This window comes from Lissotriton vulgaris, chromosome 8 (assembly GCF_964263255.1).
Source record: "Lissotriton vulgaris chromosome 8, aLisVul1.2, whole genome shotgun sequence".
NCBI lineage: Eukaryota > Metazoa > Chordata > Amphibia > Caudata > Salamandridae > Lissotriton > Lissotriton vulgaris.
The window spans coordinates 980,278,048-980,299,737 of record NC_141696.1 but is presented as its reverse complement, the minus strand read 5'-3'; the positions used below and the strand labels follow the sequence as shown (position 1 = coordinate 980,299,737).

Sequence of the window (21,690 nt, the reverse complement as noted above, 5' to 3'; positions counted from 1 at the left end):
GCTCTTCAAGCAGTAGCAGCATTCCCCACCCCAGGGCCTTGAGACCCTCACGGGTGAGTAGTGCGCTTTACAAATGATATGATTGATTGATTGATTGATTGATTGATTGATTGATTGATTGATTGATTGATTGATTGACTAGAAGGATGGCAGAGGTCACAAGTGGAGGCAAAGGAGTAGCAGTTGCCAGTCCTATTGCAACATTATTGACACCCATGGAAAATAATTCTGTACCTGTAGTGCAGCTATTTTTTTCTTCTTTTTCTGACCACTCCAATCTTTGTGTGCTAACATGTTTATGGCCATGTCCAACCAGACCAGCACATCTCCTGCATATTCATTCCTCTTGGCTCATGACTTGAATGAGAATCCTTGGGTTGCAGTTTCCTCCCCTTCTTAGCAAGATGCTTCCATTGGGTAGTGGAACAAACCCGTGCAGCTACTAACTTTGCGCTCATCCAGGTAGAGGTGCAAAAGATTCTGCTCACAATTTGTAGTACATTCTCAAATATTCACATGGGCTTAGCGATTGTACTGTTATACTATTAACTTGATCAACAGTCTTGTCTAAGTGTAATTGACAGACTTTCATGGGGCAGTTTGTTTTGAGTTTTTTTTTACATTACTGTGATGCCACAGTATGTGTTTGGGTTGTCACTATTGGTAATCACTTGTGGACTAGTCATTATTTCAATCTAATTGGGTGGGGTCACCATTGTAACTGTGATAATATATGTTGATAGCTCAGGGTGGTTTTTATTGATCAGAAGTAGGTCTCATTATGGAAAAGGTTGAGGACTATTGTAATGTTATTACTGGATATGTGTCTCGTGCATGGCTGTGCGCTAGACCTGCTCATTGTTGCTCAATGTTGTTATAACTTGAATGTGGCCGGCGCATGGAGTGGACACTGACCAGGGTTTGAATGGCATCAAGTAAATTGCCGTCCGATCACTGGGCCAGGAGGTCTCTTCATGCTTTGGGTTGAACCACAGCAATAAATGACTTTCCTTCAGTACCCTCAGACTCACCTTCCTACTTATTTTAGGGACCCCTGGCATACACACAGTACGGTCAGGCCATACAGTCATAAAGTGTGGGTTTCAACCTTCTCATCTCTCTTCTTGTTTAGCCCCCTTTCCCTATGGGATATATCATGCTCTCTATTTACAGCTAGAGCTTCTCATAACCAGCAGATACTGATTAAGCTGATGCCATACATTTATTTAATCTTTCCCTTTCGAGGTCCTTAAGGCACCTACACCAGAGGGACCCACGAAAATACTAAAGAGAGGGGAATAGGCCCATAAAGAAACTATTGTATATCAAATATTCCCAGTTGCTGGACTATTCCTGCAGTTTCTACCACTACCACCGCCCAGATGTGCCTGCCATTTTTAAATCACTAATTGGTTTGCAGCAATTTGTCCTCTGTAAAAAGGAGCTGCATAATATCCTCCTATGTGCTTTTGCTAAAATTGATCATTTCAGTCAGAAATTTTGGGAAACGTAACTTTCACCAAAGCAGGAGAGGGATAGTCTGACCAGGTAGAGTCAGATAAAATGCCTAGAGTTCCTGACCTAAACATCTGTTTGAATAATAGCTCTACCCAGAGTTAGCCCTTGAGTTCAGCTACTGCTGGAATGGAGCGTAGCAAGAGGGGATTTCTATTCCAGCACTAGTTTTAACAAACATTGGCAAAGCCAGTGCAACTTTTATATTTTATCATCTATCAGTCACTATGGTTGGAACATAGGGCCTGATTCACAAAGGCCTCCACACTCATGGTGGAGGCCCCACAGTCATGGACGTGGGCCCCTAATTGTGATGGGACCCTATCAAGGACAAACTGCAGTTTGGAGTTCCCGCCAAGACTGTGGGCCTCCACCATGAATGCAGAGTCCTATTGTGAATCAGGCCCGTAGTACAAAGATGCACACAAAGATGGATACTATAGTTATGGTTAGGTATTCTCCCTCTTAAGGCTTACACCGGCAGATGGATAGGCCAAGGGCCGGCCTCCACCATGTACCCTTTATGTTGGTAAGGAAAGCAAGAGTTCTTTCATGGGATTTCCACCAGTCCAGCATTGATAGTGCCATGGAATCGTTTTTTAAACACACTATATAAAATATAGATTAACTGATATAGATCAAGTTACACGTTTTATAATGTTTCCATGTTTGTTTTAAGCTGTATAATTTTTTAAGTGTGTTTTGAAGCTACTTTAATGTGGTTGGGAAAATATTAAAGCGATTGTAAATGTAAGTTATATTAAATTGTTGATCTTGTGAGGTCTAAAACAATTTTGTTGATCTTGAACATTTTATTATCTTTTGTAAGCATATATTCTACAAAAATAAATAGAAAAAAAGAGAAGCATATACACAGCCTAAACCTGGTGGCCATAAACTTGCAATAAAAGTTATAAGGAAATGCTCTTTTTGCATGTTGATCACACATTTTCAGACTGGTGCTGTTGGTTTTTCGACTCTGAGAGTGCATTGGGGCCTGCTAACCAGATCCCAGTGCCAGCGTTCTAACCCTATGCCAAGTTATGTTGAATTGGTTACACTCAATTGACAAGTACTGACTTACTTATAAGTCCCTAGTATATGGTACCCAGATACTGAGGGCATGTAAGGCAGAGTATTCACCCAGAGCTGCAGCACTGGTTGTGCCAACCTGCATGTGGCAGAGACAAAATGGACCACAGCCTGCCACTGCAGACTGACCAGGCAGTGTGTGACACAGCCAGATCCACTTTCTCACTACACCTAATGGCAAAGCCACCATTTCCCTTAAGTAATATATGTAAGTTTCCCTTAAGGAAGGGTTGCCTCCTGTACAGTGAAAACACAGACAAGCTGTAAAGCTGCCGCTCCATGTTTTTTTACATGGCTGGCTGCCCCCAGGGCAGAGTGAGCTTGTGGCTGCCCTGAGGGCAGAGCATTCATCGTAATATGCTGCATTATCCTTCATTGCGCTGGGCGCACCTTTTTAAAGGTGCACCCTGCACAATAAAGGAAATTGTGCCACGGTATATTGCAGCCCATGGTAAGCAGAAAGCTGATAAGAGACATGAGAGAGACTGTAGAAGAGGAGAGCGACAAAGTGAGAACATCACTTTCATCCTTTGGCAAGAGTTAGTTTATAATTGGAAGCATTATCATGTATGCTTTACATTATGTAGTGAACCTAGTCACCTCTTAAGAAATCAAATTCACTCTTGGTCCTCATCTAAGCACTGTAAATAACAGATGCGACTATTAAACAGTGTTGGGTATTGATTCTACTCAATTTACCAACCTTCCATCTCAAGCCCATTAACTGCTCACTCTGAAGCCCGCCCCTTAGCCCAGCCCAAGCTCCGCATCTTATTTGGTCTAGTACCTGCACTCATTTTTTCCCCATTCACGGCACTGCCCTCCCTCTTGATTAGACTATTCTTGGGATGTACTCAACTACGCACTAAAGACTATACATGGCGGGTATCATGAATGACATCATTGTCCAGTCATAGTGATCTGCCTCTGATGAGCTATATTTTCAGGGCCTCTGGAATTATGCGGCTGGAGAGGGACAAATTATGCGACAGGATTGAGTAAATTATGTGGCAATAAAAGGCAAAGTATGCGCCACAATGTGGCACATTTTGTAACAGCATTATGTCCTTATTTTGTCATTTATACACTTAGAAACACCGCGTAGGCATTGGTTGCACCTCATTAGTTTCAGTTTAACACCCAAATAGAGCAATAAGCAACAGATGGGTGACCAGTCAAGCTTTGCAAAGGGCCTCCCACTGAGCGGTACATGCATTGCTACATTTTTTGTAACTTTTGAATCGTTTGAGCAAGAAAGAAACATTTTTGTTTGTTAAAATCTGCAGATTATGTGGCAGACGATGGATTATGCGGCAAACGCGGCAAATCTATAATTATGCGAAAATCGCCGCGCAATCGCATAATTCCAGTTGCCCTGGCTATGCTTAGCCAAGTGCCACAGGTATCACTCACGTGCCTCTCAAGTTTGAACATATTGTGTGTATCCATGAGCGGCCGGGGCCGTCTGGCTGCTTCATAATCCGCCTCACTGAGCCTTCAATTAGCCGCACCACATAAAGAGAGGATTAGGGCGATCTGATGGAATCACACGAGTTTTATAGGGCCAATCTCCAGGGGGCCCTCTAAGAAGCTTTGCGATGGGTTCCTTATACCTTTGTGTCTCGACGGTAAAATGCAACTTCAGTTGCGTTTCGTGAAAATGCCACAGTTCATCATCGTTTTAAATATGATGTTGGTGAGTTTTAATCGCCTGACGACTAAATTGCACACCCTTGAAATTGCAGCCCACAGAGGACAGGTTTGCAAGTGTTTGCTAGCCACCGCTGCCAGTGTGAGAGCCACCCGCAGCGCCGCCTCTTTGTTCCTATTGTGGCTGCCGCTTTCGCCTGGTGAGGATGGTTAGGCCTGCCCATATCTTTCGTCACTGACAGGAGGCGCAAGACTGAGCAACGGAGGCTCGGGCGAGGGAGCCAATCTCAGCTCGAAGCAGCCGACGAGCCAAGTCACACCACGCCGAGGGGAGGCGAGGGTCCGCGGGGGCGGCGGCGGCTGGCACACGGCGGGCGAGGACCAGGGAAGGGACATCCCAGGCCGAGGCCACCAGGGAGAGGTGGCGGGGCTTGGGAGCAGCCTCTGCCCGCCTGCAGCCGCGGATGGCGGAGGTGAGGGGCAGCCCCGGGATGGCGCCGGGCAGCGCCGAGCTGGAGGTGAAGAAGCTGCAGGAGCTGGTGAGGCGGCTGGAGAGGCAGAACGAGCAGCTCCGGAGAAACTGCAGCGCGGCAAGCCCGCAGTCTGCCCAGCACCCCCCTACACCGCACCGGCAGGCACTGCACCAGCCTCCGCCCGCCTCTCCATCAGCTCACGGATACAGGGGGGCAGCCCCCGGGCTCTGCGTGATGCCCAGCCCGGTGCCCACCCTGCTCTGCACCACCGGCGGCCTGCTGTACCAGCCTGAGCCCTACGCCTTCTTCCAGCAGCAGCTCTCGGCAGGCGGCTCCCACCCGGCGGCAGGTGCCGGCGACGAGGACCCACCCTCACCCCCAGCCTCCCCCGCCGGCACCGCCGCATCCCTGCTGGACCAGGTGGAGATCCTGGACTTGGAGGATGCTGAGGAGGGCTGCGGCGACGAGGACGCATGGTAACGGGATGCTGCAACTCTTACGTCTCTGATTCTCATGTTGACATCTGCAGGTTTACCATATGTCGCAGAATCCAATTATCCAAATCTGGCTACTTTAGTTTAATCCCACCATACGCCGTGCTATGATATCTCAGCCTGCTCTCGAGTTTGAGATTTTCCGTGTGCGTCAATGTTTCTTCACAGTCCATCTTACTATTTTAGCGTCATTTAATTTATTTGTGCATTTATGTGCTAATGAGAATGTGCATCAAAATAGCAGAGCGAACTATATTTAGAAGGACGGATGGTCCCAGCGTCCCCCAATCTACCAGGTCAATTCGGGCCACGCTCTCGAACTTCGGTATCAACAATCCCTTTCCCAGCAGACCCCAAAGTGGCTCGAAATCAGGTGTGTGCAGTGCTGTATTGATCTGTCACAGACCACGTGTCCGCGTGCTTCCTCCTGACTCCCACCGCGCGCTGCCAGTAGGCTGCAAGCAGTGGTTCACCTGTTCGCTGGCTGCAGATGGCACCCCTGCTCTGGGTTCGGTCCTGAGTCTCGGGGGTTTGCTTTCTCTCGACCTTTTAAATATATGTATCAGGGATTCCCGCTGCTCTTACATAACAAAACCACTTTTGCTGCTGGTTAGCTTTCCAAGTGGGTGAAATAATGTCATAAATAAACTAGATCGTAACATCTTTGAATCAGTTTGTCGGGCGAGAGAGTGTGCATTAGTAAAGTGCTTACTACATTGATTTGTAAGGCTTTCAAGCGCCGTCTAATGTATTCCGGAATATCAAATGTAATCCACCTCCACCTATATTTCGAATTCGGGTTTCATTAAGCGTTACACCCTTTATCAAAGCACTTTTTTTTTTTTTTAGATTTTATCAAGGTACTAGGCAGGGTTGCCTATATTGCGACTAGAATGCTCGGTGACGCAGATGTTATCAGTTCTGAAGATGTCTGTTCCCGCCCTGTTCCTTTCCTTCTTGGTAAATGTAAATGCCTACGGAAGGGTTCTAGAGCTCGGGGATTTTCAGTCTGCTTCCGCCGCGTGCCCGTGCCCTGACTGCAGATGCAACATCCCTTGCTTTAATGAAGAGCTAATGCAGTCAATAGGGCTGCGCCCACGCTCAGCCTCCCCCAGACGATTGCCATTCAGCACCGGGCATTATCCTCGTGACCCAACTGTTCTCAGATGCAAATCGGTTTATTTTTAAAACTACTCTAATCTCCCATTTATTTAGGTGCGAAAATTCTGAGTAAATCAGCATGCCATATATTCCTTCTGTCTCCTGAATTCCTCATCTCGTTTCTCCATTTTCTGATCTCTTAATCCCTTTTCCCACGAGTCAGAGCTGTTCGGTGTTTCCCCAGGTCTTCTTAGCAGTGGCGGGCTAGTTGAAATGATAGTATGGGCGACTGGAATTATGCGGCCAAATCGGTGGACCAAATTATGCGGCAGGGTCGGCTAAAATGTGTGACAAGGAAAGCCATCCATGCAGCATAATGCGGCACATTTTGTGGTATTATTATTGCGCCCTTTTGTCGTTTTAACATAAATACTGTCTAGGCAAAACGTTTCACATCTGTACCAGTTTAATCAGTATTGTAAGTGGTAGGAAAAAGTGGAGGCTCTCTTAACAAGCATTGGTAAATGCATTTAGTTTCACCTATGTGATTGGCAATAAGCAGTTTTTTGTTGTAAGTTGTAGCTTGTTGAGTAGTTGTACAAGATACGTTACAGAAAGTCTATTAAAGTGTTATGACTTGCTTATGTACAAAAAGGCAATATATTGTGCTGCTACTAGTGGTATAGTGCGGGTAAGTAATAGTAACATTTTGAAAAATATGATAAAGGAGGGATATAATAGAATTAATTGATGTAATTACAATAATATGTGTTTAGAGGAGTTATGACATTTTTTGGGACTGGTGCCACTGCACATATTGCACCATTCAAATAATGCCCCTAGTGCCAGCAAGATAACTGCAATTGTGACTGCCTGTTTAGTAGTAAAATTTTGAAATACTTGGTCTTTAGAGGGGTTCCTAGAGCTTTGGGCCCCGGCGTCACTGCACCCGCTGCACCTTTAAAATCATGACCATAGTACCTTCAAGGAAATTGCACATGTGACTTATTTAGTAGTTAAATATAGCAATATTTGGTGTTTGGAGGTGTTCTGACAACTTTTCGCATCATTGAAATCATGGCCCTAGTGCCTGCTAGATAACGGCACTTGTGATTGTCTAATAGTAAAAGTTAGCAATATTCCTCGTTTAGTGGGGTCCTAGAGATTTTGGTCCTGGTGCAACTGCACCTGCTGCGCCATTCAAATCAAACCCCTTTTAACTGCAAGATAACTGTGCCTACCTATATGGTACGAAAATATAGCAATATTTGATGTTTAGAGAAGTTTTGACAACTTTAGGACCTGCACCTGATGCACCATTCAAATCATGACCCTGTTGTTTGCAAGGTAACTGCACTGTGCCTGCCTGTATAGTAGTAAAATATATTGATATTAGGTGTTCAGTGGGGTGCTTTTTAGTCCTGGCGCCACTTCACCTGCTGCACTATTGAAATCATGACCTTAGTGCTTGTTAGATAGCTGCACTTATGATATTTGTGATATTTGTGATATTTGTGAGGGCATTTCTAGAGCGCGACGTTCGCTCCGGAGGGAGCATCTTGGCGCTAAACACACTTATGACTGCCCGTTTAGTTGTAAAATATAGCAATATCAGATTTTTAGAGGAGTTCTGACAATGTTTGGGCAAGGTGCCACTGCACCTGCTGCACAATTTAAATAATGACTCTGTTGTCTGCATGATAATAGCACTTGTGACTGCATGTTTAGTAGTAAAATATAGCAATGTTTGGTGTTTAGTTGAGTTATGGCAACATTTGGTCCCGGTGCCACTGTACATGCTGCACCATTTTAATCAAGCCCCTTTCAACTGCAAGATAACTGCAACTGCCACTGCCTGTTTAGTAGTAAACTATATCAATATTAGGTGTTTAGAGGAGTTCTGACAACTTTTGGGCCCAGTGCTACTGCACCATTCAAACCATAACCCTGTAGTCTGCAAAGTAACTGCACGTGTGGCTGCCTGTTCAGTAGTAAAATATAACATAGCACTTGTATATTAACTTTATTTTTAACATGCAATGTTTATAACAACATTTAGAATTTGATCATAATGACAAAATAGATTAAATTGAACAATTCAATCTGAAAATACATATAAAGTGCAAAGAAAGGGACCTAGTCATGAATAGGAGATGCTACAAATGTTCTTAGGCTAAAGCACCTGCTTTACAAAACTAAGTAATAAAAAGCAAGCATTCCTGCATACTGCTGGAAGCTGTCTGCCTTTCTGGTGGGAAGAGATCTCATCTTGTCAGTGAAAGGGGCTCAAATAGTGTGAACAGTTTTAGTAGAAGTATTGTAAATGTGTGCAGCCAGGGAAAGTTAAGAAAAAAAGAGTTCCACACAAAAGCAAATGAACACAGTAATTCGGGTCCAGAAACTGATGAGAGTCCCTTATTAAGATATATTAAATACAAGAGATTCCACAAGCACAGCCCAAGCGCTGTGCAGGTGAAACCTAAAAAGGGAGAATGGAGGGTAAAAGAATAATAACTTGGAATGGTTTACAAGAGGCATGGTCTATGTAATTGGAGGAGTAGCATAAAACATGAACTATGATGTTTTGTTTGATGCCATATGCTACCTGACCGGTATTTGGGTGCCTCGATTAGTTTTCTGTTAATATCCCCAAAAGTGTTGCACAACAAAAAACACACACACCTAAAACAAGTCTGACAGTTGCCTTTACCAGTGTTTATTAGCACAGCTTTGTATTCATTATCAGATAAATCCCAGCCCAGATTCTTCCCTTAATATGGTTTTCCCATGCAACCCCTCTGGGCAATAGTTAATTTTGCACTTTATCTCCACTCGCCTGTTTCTGAAGTCCTTACGTCAGTATGTCTCGCACTTCATTTCTTCTACAAGAACTCCTTTCATTAGCTCTATTTCAACGTCACCTCTCATTTGATGACACATGCCCACTGCATTTTGTATTGGCACTGTCAATATTTTGACAGCTGTGTATCCCCGTCACACATCTTCTTTTGAATCGTTCTTAGACTTGGCCCTGTTTGCAAAGTCATCCCTGACCTTTTTGCCTTCCTCCCAGTATTTTTTCTGACCTGATGTTGGTGGTTTTAGCACTCTGGGCACTTTATCACTGCTGTCCAATGTAAAGTGCTTCTGCTCTCTTTAGTAAACGTGGTAAGATTGGTCTACATCTGTTTGACGTATTTATTTTACCTATCAGTCCCTTGTAAAGTGGTATCTCAGATACCCAGGGCCAGTAAATTAAATGCTACTGACGGGCTTGCAGTGCTGGTTGCACCTCCCACCAAAGTAGTCTTTCAAACCTGTCTTACTTAGGCCTCCACAATTGTAGGGCCTGTGCTCGCAGTTTACTGCCGCTGTGACATTGCACATAAAGTGTGTGCCACGTCTGTGACTCCCCTTTTACTACATACCAGTCCCCCCTAGGGTAGGCCCTAGCTAGCCCTATGGGCAGTGTGCGCTGTAGGTAAAAGGTAGGACATGTGCCTTAACTGTGTGGCATGTCCTGGTAGTTAAAAACAGCCATTTTGGTTCCTCACTAATGTGAGGCTGCCCTCTCATAGGAATGCATTGGGGATTCCCTGATATGCATTTCAGTTGTAATTCATGACACAAGAGGAGTAGCCTGGTCAAGTTTAGTATATTTGGAATTTTGGTAATAAATGCTGCATAGCGGTGTTTGCAGATTTATTATCACTATTTTAGAAATTACATTTTTAGAAGTGGGCATTTCTGAGTGTTATGTGTGTTTGTGCCTGCCTGTTGTGTATTGCATGTTTGGCTATCGATGACAGGGGCTGGGGAGGTGCAGTGGCTCCAGAGGGGCTGGGTGAGTCAGCGCTAGGCTGAATAGGCAGATCTACACCTGGAGTAGTGGGAGTAGTAGCACCTGACCATGATTAGGGCTGTGTCTGCCTTTCACAATGCCAGTTCTACCCCCTGTGGTGTGTTTGGGGCCAGAGCCAAACATACAATGGGGACTGTTCTGCACTTGTTAGGTGCCCCCAGAACTGATTTGGACTGGGCACAGAGCCAAGTGCCAAGGGGATAACAAAGACATGAGTGATATAAGTACTGGGGCTGTGACCCCACTTTATGTTGTTAGACCTTCTTGGAACTGACTTGAGGAGGAGAGCATTCTGCCAGGTGGAACCGCCGTGGGACCCAGTTGCTGCCCTCTGCTGAGATGCCCTGCGTGCTGGCCTCCTGGCGGGAGTCTCAGGGGCCCAAAAGAGTCCAGAATAAGAACTGGAAGGTTCCTTACTTTTATTTACTGCTACATGGAAGAAAGTCTGCAGGAGTGCTGTGCTTCATCTAAGCCTGGCGCTTGGTTCCTCAAAGACAGCACGTGGTAAGCGCTAGGTTCTTGACCCTATGCGAGGGTCCCTGCAACAGCGAGTGGAAAGTGTTGTTGCACCTTACTGGTATTGTTTGGAGCTGTGCCACAGGGCGCGTTCTGGGAGCGCTGTGAGGCCTAGTGCTCAGTAGGAGGCTTGCTCCGTGTTACCTGAGAAGAACACAAATGGCAGAAAATCCCGGCCAGGGATTGCCCGAGCAACGAAGAGGCCGGAAGACAGGCAAGTCTATGCCTGACCATGGGCGGGGCTCTCGGGAGAAAAGGGAGAGCCCCACGTGTTGCCTGGAAGCCGCCGGAGACTCTGCTCTGTACGCCAGAGAGATGAGAGAGGAAGTCAGTCAAGAGATGCCTGTATGTGGGCGGGGCCGACGGCGGCTTCGCTCCGTGCCCTAAGGCCCATGTTTCGTTTTCCCCTTTTGCTCGTTGCGGGCTGCCCCAGAGTGAGGAACCAGGGCGAAACCTCGATGGAGGCCCCTGGGGGAAATTGCTACACATTTCTGGCCTGATCGCAGCTGCGCCGCACAGTTGCGGGCAGCTGCATTCTCCCCGCAGCACAAACGAGAGGAGACAAGGGTGAGTTGCACCCTGCCCCATGATTACTTTGCGGATCTTTTGGGGGCATTGTTTCAGCTGCATCTGCAGATAGGGGGCTAGTGGAAGCCCAGTGTTCAGAAGGAAGGGACACGCAGATTAGGGAGCCCTGACTTTGTGGGACAGACGGTATTGCGGGGAAGCCCAAGACGGGCCCAAGGAGCAGGCCAGTCGGCCTGGTGTTCACCTTGTGTTTTGGCTGGGCGTACAGACCTGGGTTGATGTGTGCACTGGGATCTATTTAGGATGTATTCCTGATATGATATATGCATAATGTGTTTATGCTAAGTGCCTCTGGCCTCGGCCTACTGGTTGGTTGTGATTTTCACTACTTGTGAGTCTAATGGTTATAACAGTGACTGGATTGGCCCTGTAATGTATATAATCGCCTGTAAAGTGATACCTAGTGGCAGGTGGCACAGTGTATATATATATATGTGATTATCGTCTAATGTGTTTTATGAGTAATACAAAGGCTATTTTTATATAACCTTGTGTGGAGTTTATTTTGTGGTGTGCCTGGTGTGTCTCTGCTGTGTGAGTGTGTTGCGCAAACGCTTTACACATTGCCTCTGAGATAGACCTGACTGCTCATGCAAAGCTACCAAGGAGGCGAGCAGGGGTTATCTTCAGTGTGTAACTCCTTGCCCTGACTAGAGTGGTGGTATTTTACTGGGGGGTGACTTTAATGCCAAAATTCTTGACACACAATCTGAAAGGGGTCTGGCCTATTATGGTCAATCCAATAGTAGAGGCAGAGAACTTGGCCGGCTTATAAAATCCTATAATCTGTCCAATGTTATGGACTTGGTTGTAAGGTCAACCATGATCAACCATCCAACTTATAGGGGTAGGGGATGTAGTTCCATAATATATGTTATCTTTGTATGCCCCTTGATAGAAAAACAGCTAGTATCAGCCAAAGTTGTTCCTCCTAACTTTGGAGACCATAAATCTATCGAAATATCGATTAACACCACCCATAGGCCGATTTTTCAGATAGAATGCGGGGCCACAAATCTAACGGTGTCAACTGCCAACTTAAGATTGTACTAGCAGGGGGTTGATAATTCCGAAATATTTAGGAAATTGGCAAAGGACAAAATGCATCTTATCGACTCCTGCCTTTCATTAAAATTACCATCTGTTACGATAATTCAGGATTTCAGTAAACTTTGTCAAACGATTAAAATCCTCCTTTCTAGACCCACCCCTCAAACAGCAATCACCCCTAGATGGTTCAACCATGAATGCACACAAGCAAATAGGAATTTACGTAGGGTGCTCTCAGCTACTCCAAGGTGTACAACAGAAGTTAAACTGGCCAGAAAGAAGTATAATGAGGTGATCAGAGATAGGAAGAAGGACCTCCTGAGCGAACGCTGGGACAAACTCTCTGAGGCTGCCAACCAAAAAAATGGTAACATCTTTTGGTCAGCTGTAAGGGACCTTCGTTCCATGGGCCAGACACCGACGCCGATTAGCTGTAATATCTCTAGTGATGCATGGGTTGAACATTTTTCAGGAATTTTTGCCCCACCGTCCCCAAGTGAGGCAACCTTTATTCCAGGTAGCCTGGTACCTATAGAAATAAGTATTTTAGAAGTTGTAGAAACCATCAATTAGAGCTTAGGTAATAAGGTGCCGGGCCCTGATGGGCTCCCTATTGACTTAATTAAGTGGAACCCGGACTTTTGGGCCCCTTTGCTTTTGAATGTTTTTAATAATTTAACTTCGACAAAATTACCCGACACTTGGGCTAGAAGCATAATAGTCCCGATTTTCAAGAAGGGAGATAGATCCCTCCCATGCAATTATAGACCAATTTCCCTAATAGACAATACCCTCAAAATTCTAGGAAGAGTCTTGTACAATAACATTTTGGGATGGACAGAAGCAAATGCTATCTTAGACCCTTGCCAGCTGGGTTTTAGGGGTAAGGTTGGAACTATCGAACAATGTCTCAACCTCAATCTAATTGTCGGGAAATATACTATTGCACGGAGGTCCCCTATCTATAATGCTTTTATGGATTTGTCCACAGCTTTTGACCTAGTGAATAGGTCAAAGCTGTGGGCAATCCTTTTGGCAGGAGGGTTGGACGAGACATTGGTACATTTTTTAACGTATTTACATAAAGATCTTCAGGCCCAAGTAAGGCTTGGCATTAGTGGTGAGGTTTCAGGGACTATTGATGTAGACAGGGGGGTCAGACAAGGTTGCGTGTTGGCCCCCCGCTTTTTATCATACATATTAACGGGCTGAATAGCTCTTTGAAAAGGGCTACTCAAGATGTCCCATACATTAATGGGAAGCCCATCCCCGTGCTTCTTTATGCAGATGATGCGGTCCTGATAGGCCGCACTCCAAATTCCCTGTGTCTCCTTGTCCAAAATTTTAACAATTATATGAAGGATCTGGATCTGCGGGTACATTTTAAGAAATCTTTCCTAATGTGCAGTGGGCCAGGGAAGCGTACAATAGGCTCAATCACAATAGATAGTCAAAAACTGACCTCTGTCAGATCTTTTGCTTACTTAGGGCTGGTCTTTGTTGCGAACGGCTCCTGGAGTGAGCATTTAGCTCACGCCAGGAGCAAGTTCTCAAAAGCCACCAATTTGATCTTGAGCCTGCCCCGCCCTAAGACCACAGGTGCCCTTTTAGCAGTTCAGAAAATATATAAACTTCAGTGCACTCCGGTGGCCACATATGGTGCTGAGATCTGGAGTACAGTTAATTCTTTAGCTATCCAGCAGGAAGAAAATAGGTTTAGCCGGAAATTACTGAGCACCCCAATCTCAACCCCTCAATATATAAGTCATAAGGAGCTCAATATTAATTTTATAACTGATTTTATTCGTGCCCGACCAGCACTTTTCTGGGTATCAGTGTGGAGGAAAAAAGCTGCATCCCTAACACAGCAGATCATCATGAATTGTTTACATTGTGACCAAGGCTTAGAGATCCCATGGCTTAGAGGCGTGCTTCAAAGTTTGCGCAGTGTAAAAAGAGAAAATCTATTTCTGGACCTCTTATTAGCAGAATCAGTTCCGAAGAAGGAACAGTGGACTGCTTTATATTCCCATTATAACATCGAACGGGATGCTGTGGAGTCCAGGAAAATAATTGTGCGCAACTATATGGTCATTGAACAGCACTGTTATCCGCTTCATATGTATTTGACCCTAGCCATGAGTCTTTGGGAAAGGAACCTTTTGTTCAGACTAAGAGCTGGTACAATTCAATTTGGACTTTGTTTTCCATTGGGCTACAGCCCACATTTTAACTAAAATTTGTGCCCTTGTGATGGGAGGAGTGAGCATTCTACCATGCACTTTATATTCTTTTGTAAATATTATTTTAAATACTCTAAGCAGATTTTATATCCATATTTTAAAAAGAGAAGACCAATGACCTTGGATGTAGCGTATCGGTGCATATTAGATTTAGATGATGTTGAATTGATTTTCCGCACTGGCACTTTTCTTAGGATTGCAATCAGGGCACGTAGGTCTATGATGGATCTCTGATTAAATGTGATATAGCTTGAGAATTGTTTTAAATCATCTTATGTTAAAATGATGGCTAGTTTTTGTACTAGGCCGTCTGGATATGTGAAGAACATAATTTTTATTCTTTGTATCAATTGCTGTGAAGTATTTATGTTTTTGTGCTTTTATGGGTACTATTGTATCCGAATAAAGTTGAACTGAACTGAACTGAACTGAACTGAGTGGTGGTTTCTGTCTGGCTTGGGCACTTGCCCTAGCCAAGATAGTGGACTATATAGCAAGCACAGTAAATCCATAAATGCTGAAGAAGCAACAGCAGAAGCATAATTGCAGTGGCCCTGAATATACTAGTAGTTATTACATCAATAGCTGTCCCTAATGCAGAAATCAATGTTCAATAATGTAGCCAAATGGTATTTTTATAAAGACATAAAATCATGATGAAGTGGTTGCCAGTGAAACAACACTGTCTTGAAGAGAGCAAAACTGAAAGGAAAAACCATTAACCACTTTAGTCCACTTGATGAACCTTGTATGTCGAGCACACTACCACGCTGATGCTGCTTCTCAACCAGACTCTCTCTCTTTGAGGCTGCTTGCAAGAATGTGTATTATTATTATTTGTGGTGGACAGGCACCCACCTCGAGGGATAATATTAACTTGTCAATGTTATAGTCACTGGTCACTAACCAGAGCTCAACCCCCTGGTAGCTATGGTACAGAGCAGACAGGCTTAACTTAGGGCAATGTGTAAAGTATTTATGCAGTACTAAAACAGAAATGGCGCCTTGGGGTGCCACATTTGGTACCAGCTAGTGGGTGATGATAACTCGTGACCTTTCCCTAACCACTGTGTACATTTTCCCAGGGGCAGCTCTATTTACTTTTACAGCAGTTCCTGTTTTCCCTACTGCAAACAATCCCAAAGTGCCCCTCACTCTTGAAATTCAAGTTGGTGAAACCCTTCCTAACTTATGCAGTGCTCTTGTGTCTACTCAGAGGTGTGGCTCGGGAAATGAACAGTCCATTCCCCTGTGTCCACTTCAATCCAGTTCTGGTGGTACCTTACTTCCCATTGAGTTAAGAGCCAGCCTGGATATTTTGGCCTTTGGGGCAAAGGCTTTGTCTTTGTCAGGTCACACCTTACACTAAACCATGGGTGAACATGTGTTGCTTCTGTCCTTTTCAAGTTAATGAAGTCCTAGGTGTAACCCAACTAGCCGTCCTGGGCTGATAGATATTAAATGCTGCAAACCTAGCCCATCCTGTCACCTGGCCTAAGCCATTGGTCTGCTGTGGGAGCAGTTTTTACATATCATTAAGGTGAAGCATTTGCTGGGAAGCTGTTGGCAGGCTTATGCAAATTAGCCTTCAGGATTATTAGGCAGCCAAAAGGTAACTTTCTAAAAATTACTTTTCCTCTATATATTCATTCAAATCTAACACCTCCAAATGAATTGGACTTCTAATACATATGTAAGTTAGTGTTTGGATGACTAGTTAGCAATTTCCTGTCAAATGTTACAGATGAAAGTTTATAATCTGTACCTTGCCATTTTCTAGGAACGAGCTACAATCTCGCCTGTAAAATAGCTTTTGAGGGGTAGTCAATGGAGAAGTATGACAATTTTTCACACATATTCCACTTTTAAATATTAGGCACTCTAACATGTGGGCAAGAAGGTGTATTTAGGGATGACTTATTATTTAAAATAAGGTTTTCCCACTTTTGAAAAATGGTTTCTTTGACAAGTTTGACAGCAGGTTTTTAGGCTGCTGCAGTCACGCTATGCGGGTTGGCCTGAAGCCATCTTATACAGGCCCACTCTGTGGATAGCGTAATAGGCGGTACAGTCCACAGATAGCATTTAACTTCAAAGCCCTGGGTGTATTTCCTACACCAAATACTAGACTTACTGGAAATGAGATATGTAAATCAAGGGTAAGCCAATTTAACCATGTTTAAAGGGAAAGCACAGGTGCTTTGCCTTGTTTAACAGGGGTCAATTGCACAGAGATCACAACCCAGGAAAAATAGAGTCCAGAAACCATCAAAAAGTCTGAGGTACCTATGCAGAAAATGCAGATTGGCTACTCTGCTGCTTCGGCCAAGTTCTCTGGATGAAACCCTTGGTCTGGGGACGTCACATCTCTGGACACCCTCAACACTCCTCTCTTCTTCATAGTAACATTATATTGAGAACATTTTGAAGACACAACAAAACCTAGTCACACAACCCTTCTTCTCTTGCTAACTGGTTTGATGTTTTGCACTCCATGTCGGTGCTGGAGGTGCATCCATCTAAGGCTTCTGTAGTATTATTCATTTGTCAAACATTTTTCTATCCCTTTTACATACTCCTGGAACTTACTTTATTTCAAGAATCCAACCTTTAATTTTCAATTGGTCAGCTGGATTTTTATTGTTTACCCCTATTGTTGGATGTTTACACATCCTAATGCCTAGTTTAATAGTTTTTCCTTTACTTTAGAATTTGCACTTTTTTTGTTTGAACAAGACATATTCATCTCTTGTCCAGATTTTAATTGTTTTAAATCTGTTCTGGATGTTACCAAATCGTGAGACAGTGTGACCTAAGGGAGGTTTATTTAATCTCTGCCCAATTGATGTGGAAGGTGGCTAGGTATGCCACTTTAGGTCTTTATTCTTCTCTGTTAATCTAGTTTAATTTCCAAACATCAATATTCACCACTTTCTGTCACTTGGTGAGGAAGAGCAGAAACATCCTCCTCTGTGACTGTGGAAGGCTTAAGCGTGCGTTGATCTCTTGAGGATTCAGTAATGGGTAGTGACTTGTACATATATTGTCTGGCTATCTGGGAAGCATCTGATTATTGTTGAATGTAATTCCTGCATTTGGTACTAGAACTAGATGGCTTGTTTCATGTAAATCAAGGAGCTCTAATGCCTAATGGTACAGGCCCTATTCCGTGAACTTCACTGAAAGGGGAATCCTGACACACTAGGGAGAGTAAAGGCTTTGCATTGAAGTAAAATAATATGTGAAGATGAATTTGTACTCTTTCACTATCCAAGAATTGGTGCAGCACCCTGTCCTAAATGCAATAAAAGGTACATTCTGTTCATAGTATAGTACTTGTTTTAATGGAGGTTCAGTTTTTAATCTAATAGCCACCAAAAACTCTAGCAAAGACCAGAGTTTGAAGGATATAAAAGAGCCATTTGCTGAGGCCACCAATTCCAGTTTAGTGGTAGGGCCCTCAGCAGGACCCCAAAAATGTATTTTTCATTGTAACTGTTTTAGTTAAGTTAACATTGGTCACAATACTATCAATGTGAGGGTATTAAAGGAAAATTGAGTCAAATTGAGTCAAGTCGTTAGAAATTGGGTCTCTGGTGGCAGAGGTTTGCACCCTGTCCAAATAGGGACCACAATCCTACTGAGGATAAGTTAGATACACATTTTAAATTAACCTGTGCTTACCCTCTGGTAGCTTGGCACAAAGCAGGCAGGCTTAACTCAAGAGGCAATGTGTAAAGTAATTGTGCAACACACACACACATCAAAGTTATGAATTTTTAAAGAATAAATGCAAAAACAGTGCTTTGATTCCAATAGTGCTAAAAGGTTACTTGAGGTCACAAGGGACGGGGTAAAAAAGTTGACTGGCTGGTCTAAGAGACTCATGCAGGTCCCGCTTAAAAAGAACCTTGGATAGAGCAAAGTGCCAATGCTGAGGGCACGATGTGTCGCATTCAAGCCCAGTTTAGATGCAGGCAATGCGTCATCATCATGCCACACAGAGTGCCGTTGTCGGTCTGCACATTTAGCAGAACTGCTGTAATCGAACAGCCTCTGCGTCGACGTAGAAGGGTAATGAGTCGGTTCCAATCGTTGCAAAGATGACGATGTGTCGGTTTTGTAGCAAAACAGCTGCAGAACCAACTTCTGAGGTCCAGGACCGGAGGGGGGACCCTCACGCAAGGGTAGGACTCATAGATGACAGAGTCCAGCAGCACCAGCAGAATTGCAGGAAGTCTTTTGTGTTCCTGAGACTTCAGAAAACAGGAGGCAAGCTCTTGGAGTCACTCTGAGTTCAAGTGAGATGGGTCAGATCCTTGCCCTTGGCAGGGCAGAGGTCAGCAAGCAGCAGGGCAGCTCAGTAAAGCAGAGAAGCAGTTCCTCAGAACAGTCAGTCAAGACAAAGTGTCACTACTTACCACATAGCAGTCTTTACTCCAGCAGAGTTCTTCCCAAGTCCAATAGTGTGCTGATTTGAGTTTTTATTTGAACAATTGCTTTGTTACTTAAAACCCTTGCAATATATACAGAATATATATTTCCACAGTGAGTTAAAATCATTAATAAAAATCTTCGTTTATCAAATATAGCGGATTAAAAAAAGAAATCTGGTAATTTCAACTTAAAATTGAAAATGCTGGTACAAGGAAACATTTCAATTCGTATATATGCCAATAGATTAAAATTTGCTCTAATTGTCAACCAATTAATATTGTCATTTTATAGTAACTTAAATAGTCATAATAAAACCAGAAATTCATAATGAGTCGAAATTCGAAAATAAAATCTATAGTGTCCAAATATTTCTAATGGTAGGAGGTAAGCGTAGGTCATAATTTAGGGAAAAAGAACATTCAAGTTCAGTGGTTGTACATAGGGGGATTCAGATAGAGTCAATAATTCAACCCCTAGAAATGTTGTGGGGACCCTAATTTGATTCTAAATGTTTGGTATAACAGTTAATTGCTTCTTATGTCAAAAACACAGAATAATTTTCATGTTCTTTAAGTCTTTGGTCGACTTTCAGTAGACATTTGACAATACAGCATTTTAGTTGAGAGTCCCCTGGATCGAAGCTGGCTAAAATAGCCTGTCTTCTTGGTCGTATTACTCTTTGGTTGAAAGTGTTTGTTAACAGTTGTTTTCTTTCTTCCCTTACAGTATTTCAGGAACAAACCAAATGCAAAAGATCCTCCTTGCAGCGCCCACAAAGGCGACAAGTGATGGGAAGACTAACACATTGCCAGGGAGCCATATGTTCTTTGGCTGGTAGTAACCCCAGCCGATATCTTGAAAACTGATGCTTAATAAAAACTAGATACCCGGTGGCAAAGTAATCTTGTGGTGAGATGGAATTATAATTGTTTAGTGTCATCCACCCATGTGCCCTTTGAGCTAGTGTAGCTTTATCTTCTGTTGTTGACTGAATTTTATGAGATTTTTTTACTAAAGGTTTAAAGGCATGTTGGTCAATTGACATTTCCCAAAGCTGGACAAGACCTGTATGCTCGAGAGACATTTATAGATACTCTCTGCCTGGTGATATATGACGATTCTGTAACTCATCCCACAGCATATAATTCAGTGTATTCAATTCAGCTTTCCTAATTTTGTTCCAGCATGTTATATATGAGCAGCGCCTGGCTAGTGATTGCTTGACTAGTCTGAATTCAAGCCTTATCTGAGCCGGTGAGGTATTACTTGGCAAGGAGAATATAATCCTATACATTTGGAGATTACATTGTCCAAAGTGGTTGCATCCTGCCCTCTTAAAGTCTCGCTTCTATATGAAAATTGTTGGAAGAAATTTTGCTCTTACAACTTCTAGTAGGGGCGACAGGACCGGTCCAGCAACCTTTTTCTTCAAAATTTTAAAATCTGCAGCTAAAACCAGACCTTTCTTTTTGATTGCCTCCTTCTGTGCAAAAAAGTTTCCTTTATTATCTATGATTACTCCAAGATGTTTGTATTCAGCTGTGTTTTGCAACTGTTCTTTACCCGTACACCAAGTCTGTGCTTGTGTCTTCTTAACACTATAACACATAGTTTTCGTTTTCCCGTAATTAATCTGCAGGCCACTGGTTTGCAAATAAGTAGACATTGTATCAAGATTTGGTAGTGTCAAAGCCCTAGTACTTATACCAAAATAAGCATTTGAAGTGGGGGTGACTTCAAAGCAGTTTCTTGAAGTGCAGAAGTCCCTTTTCATCTCAGCCCTGTCTGCCAGGCTATCTGTGGGGAGTAATCAGTCCTTTGTGTGGGGACAGGACATTGCCTATTCAGATGTGTCAGCTCCCTTTCCCACTTCCGGCTCAGGAAGGCCATCAGAATGCAGATGAGTCCTCTGTCACACCCACCTTTCCCGTGTTTGTGGCTGTCTAGAAGGAATGCACAAAATGTAGCTGTCACCCAGCGCAGACGTACATTGGAGACAGGCTTCCGGCGCACAGAGCAAAGTTAAGAGCAAAGAATTGCCAACTTTCTAAAAGTGGCATTTCTTAAATAGTAATGTCAAATCCAACTTTACCACTGAAGAGGATTTAGCACTACCATTCCAAAGTTATGAAACATGATTTAGCTACTCCTTTCTAATCAGGAATTACATCGTAAAAGCGTTTTAAGGAATTTCCAGTGCTAGCATATGAGAGGAGTAGGCCTCACAGTAATGAAAAACACATTTGGTTATTTGTAGTGGAGGAGTGTGGCTCAGTGGTTAGAGCGGCAGACCCTGATGCAGAGCTCTGGCCCGGGACCAGGGTTCAATTCCCGCCTCAGCGGGTCTTGGGCTCAATTTCCTCGGACCTGATAATTCTCGCCTCGGTGCCTATTCTAATCATGGGTCCCACTCTGCAACTCTGGGCAATAGCTTGCTTAACCTCCACGCCGGCCCCAACAGCGCTGGGATGCCTGGCTTCACCCTGGGGGTGCCCAGGAGTGGACACTTCACAGGGAAAGCCAGGATGGGTTCCTCAGTGGTATGAGTAATAGCGCCAGGAAACCGCTTGGTGACAGTGCGCTCTACAAATACCATGACATTAAAAATTTACATTTACATTTGTCACTACCAGGACATGCAAAACATAAAAGTACATGTCCTACCTTTT

General features: G+C 43.8%; 1 protein-coding gene across 2 annotated transcripts in view; it reads left to right on the top strand.

Annotated features, from left to right (window-relative positions):
• The first annotated feature begins 4,526 nt into the window (after window positions 1–4,526).
• SLAIN1 (SLAIN family member 1) overlaps window positions 4,527–21,690 on the top strand; it is a 181,130-nt gene continuing 163,966 nt past the window's right edge. The window contains exon 1 of one of the 2 annotated variants that reach the window (XM_086934825.1): window positions 4,527–5,206. In XM_086934825.1, the coding sequence (XP_086790951.1) occupies window positions 4,722–5,206 (485 nt within the window). In that variant the 5' untranslated portion in view covers window positions 4,527–4,721. The remainder of the gene's footprint in view (window positions 5,207–21,690) is intronic. The other variant, XM_086934824.1, reaches the window with a different exon arrangement.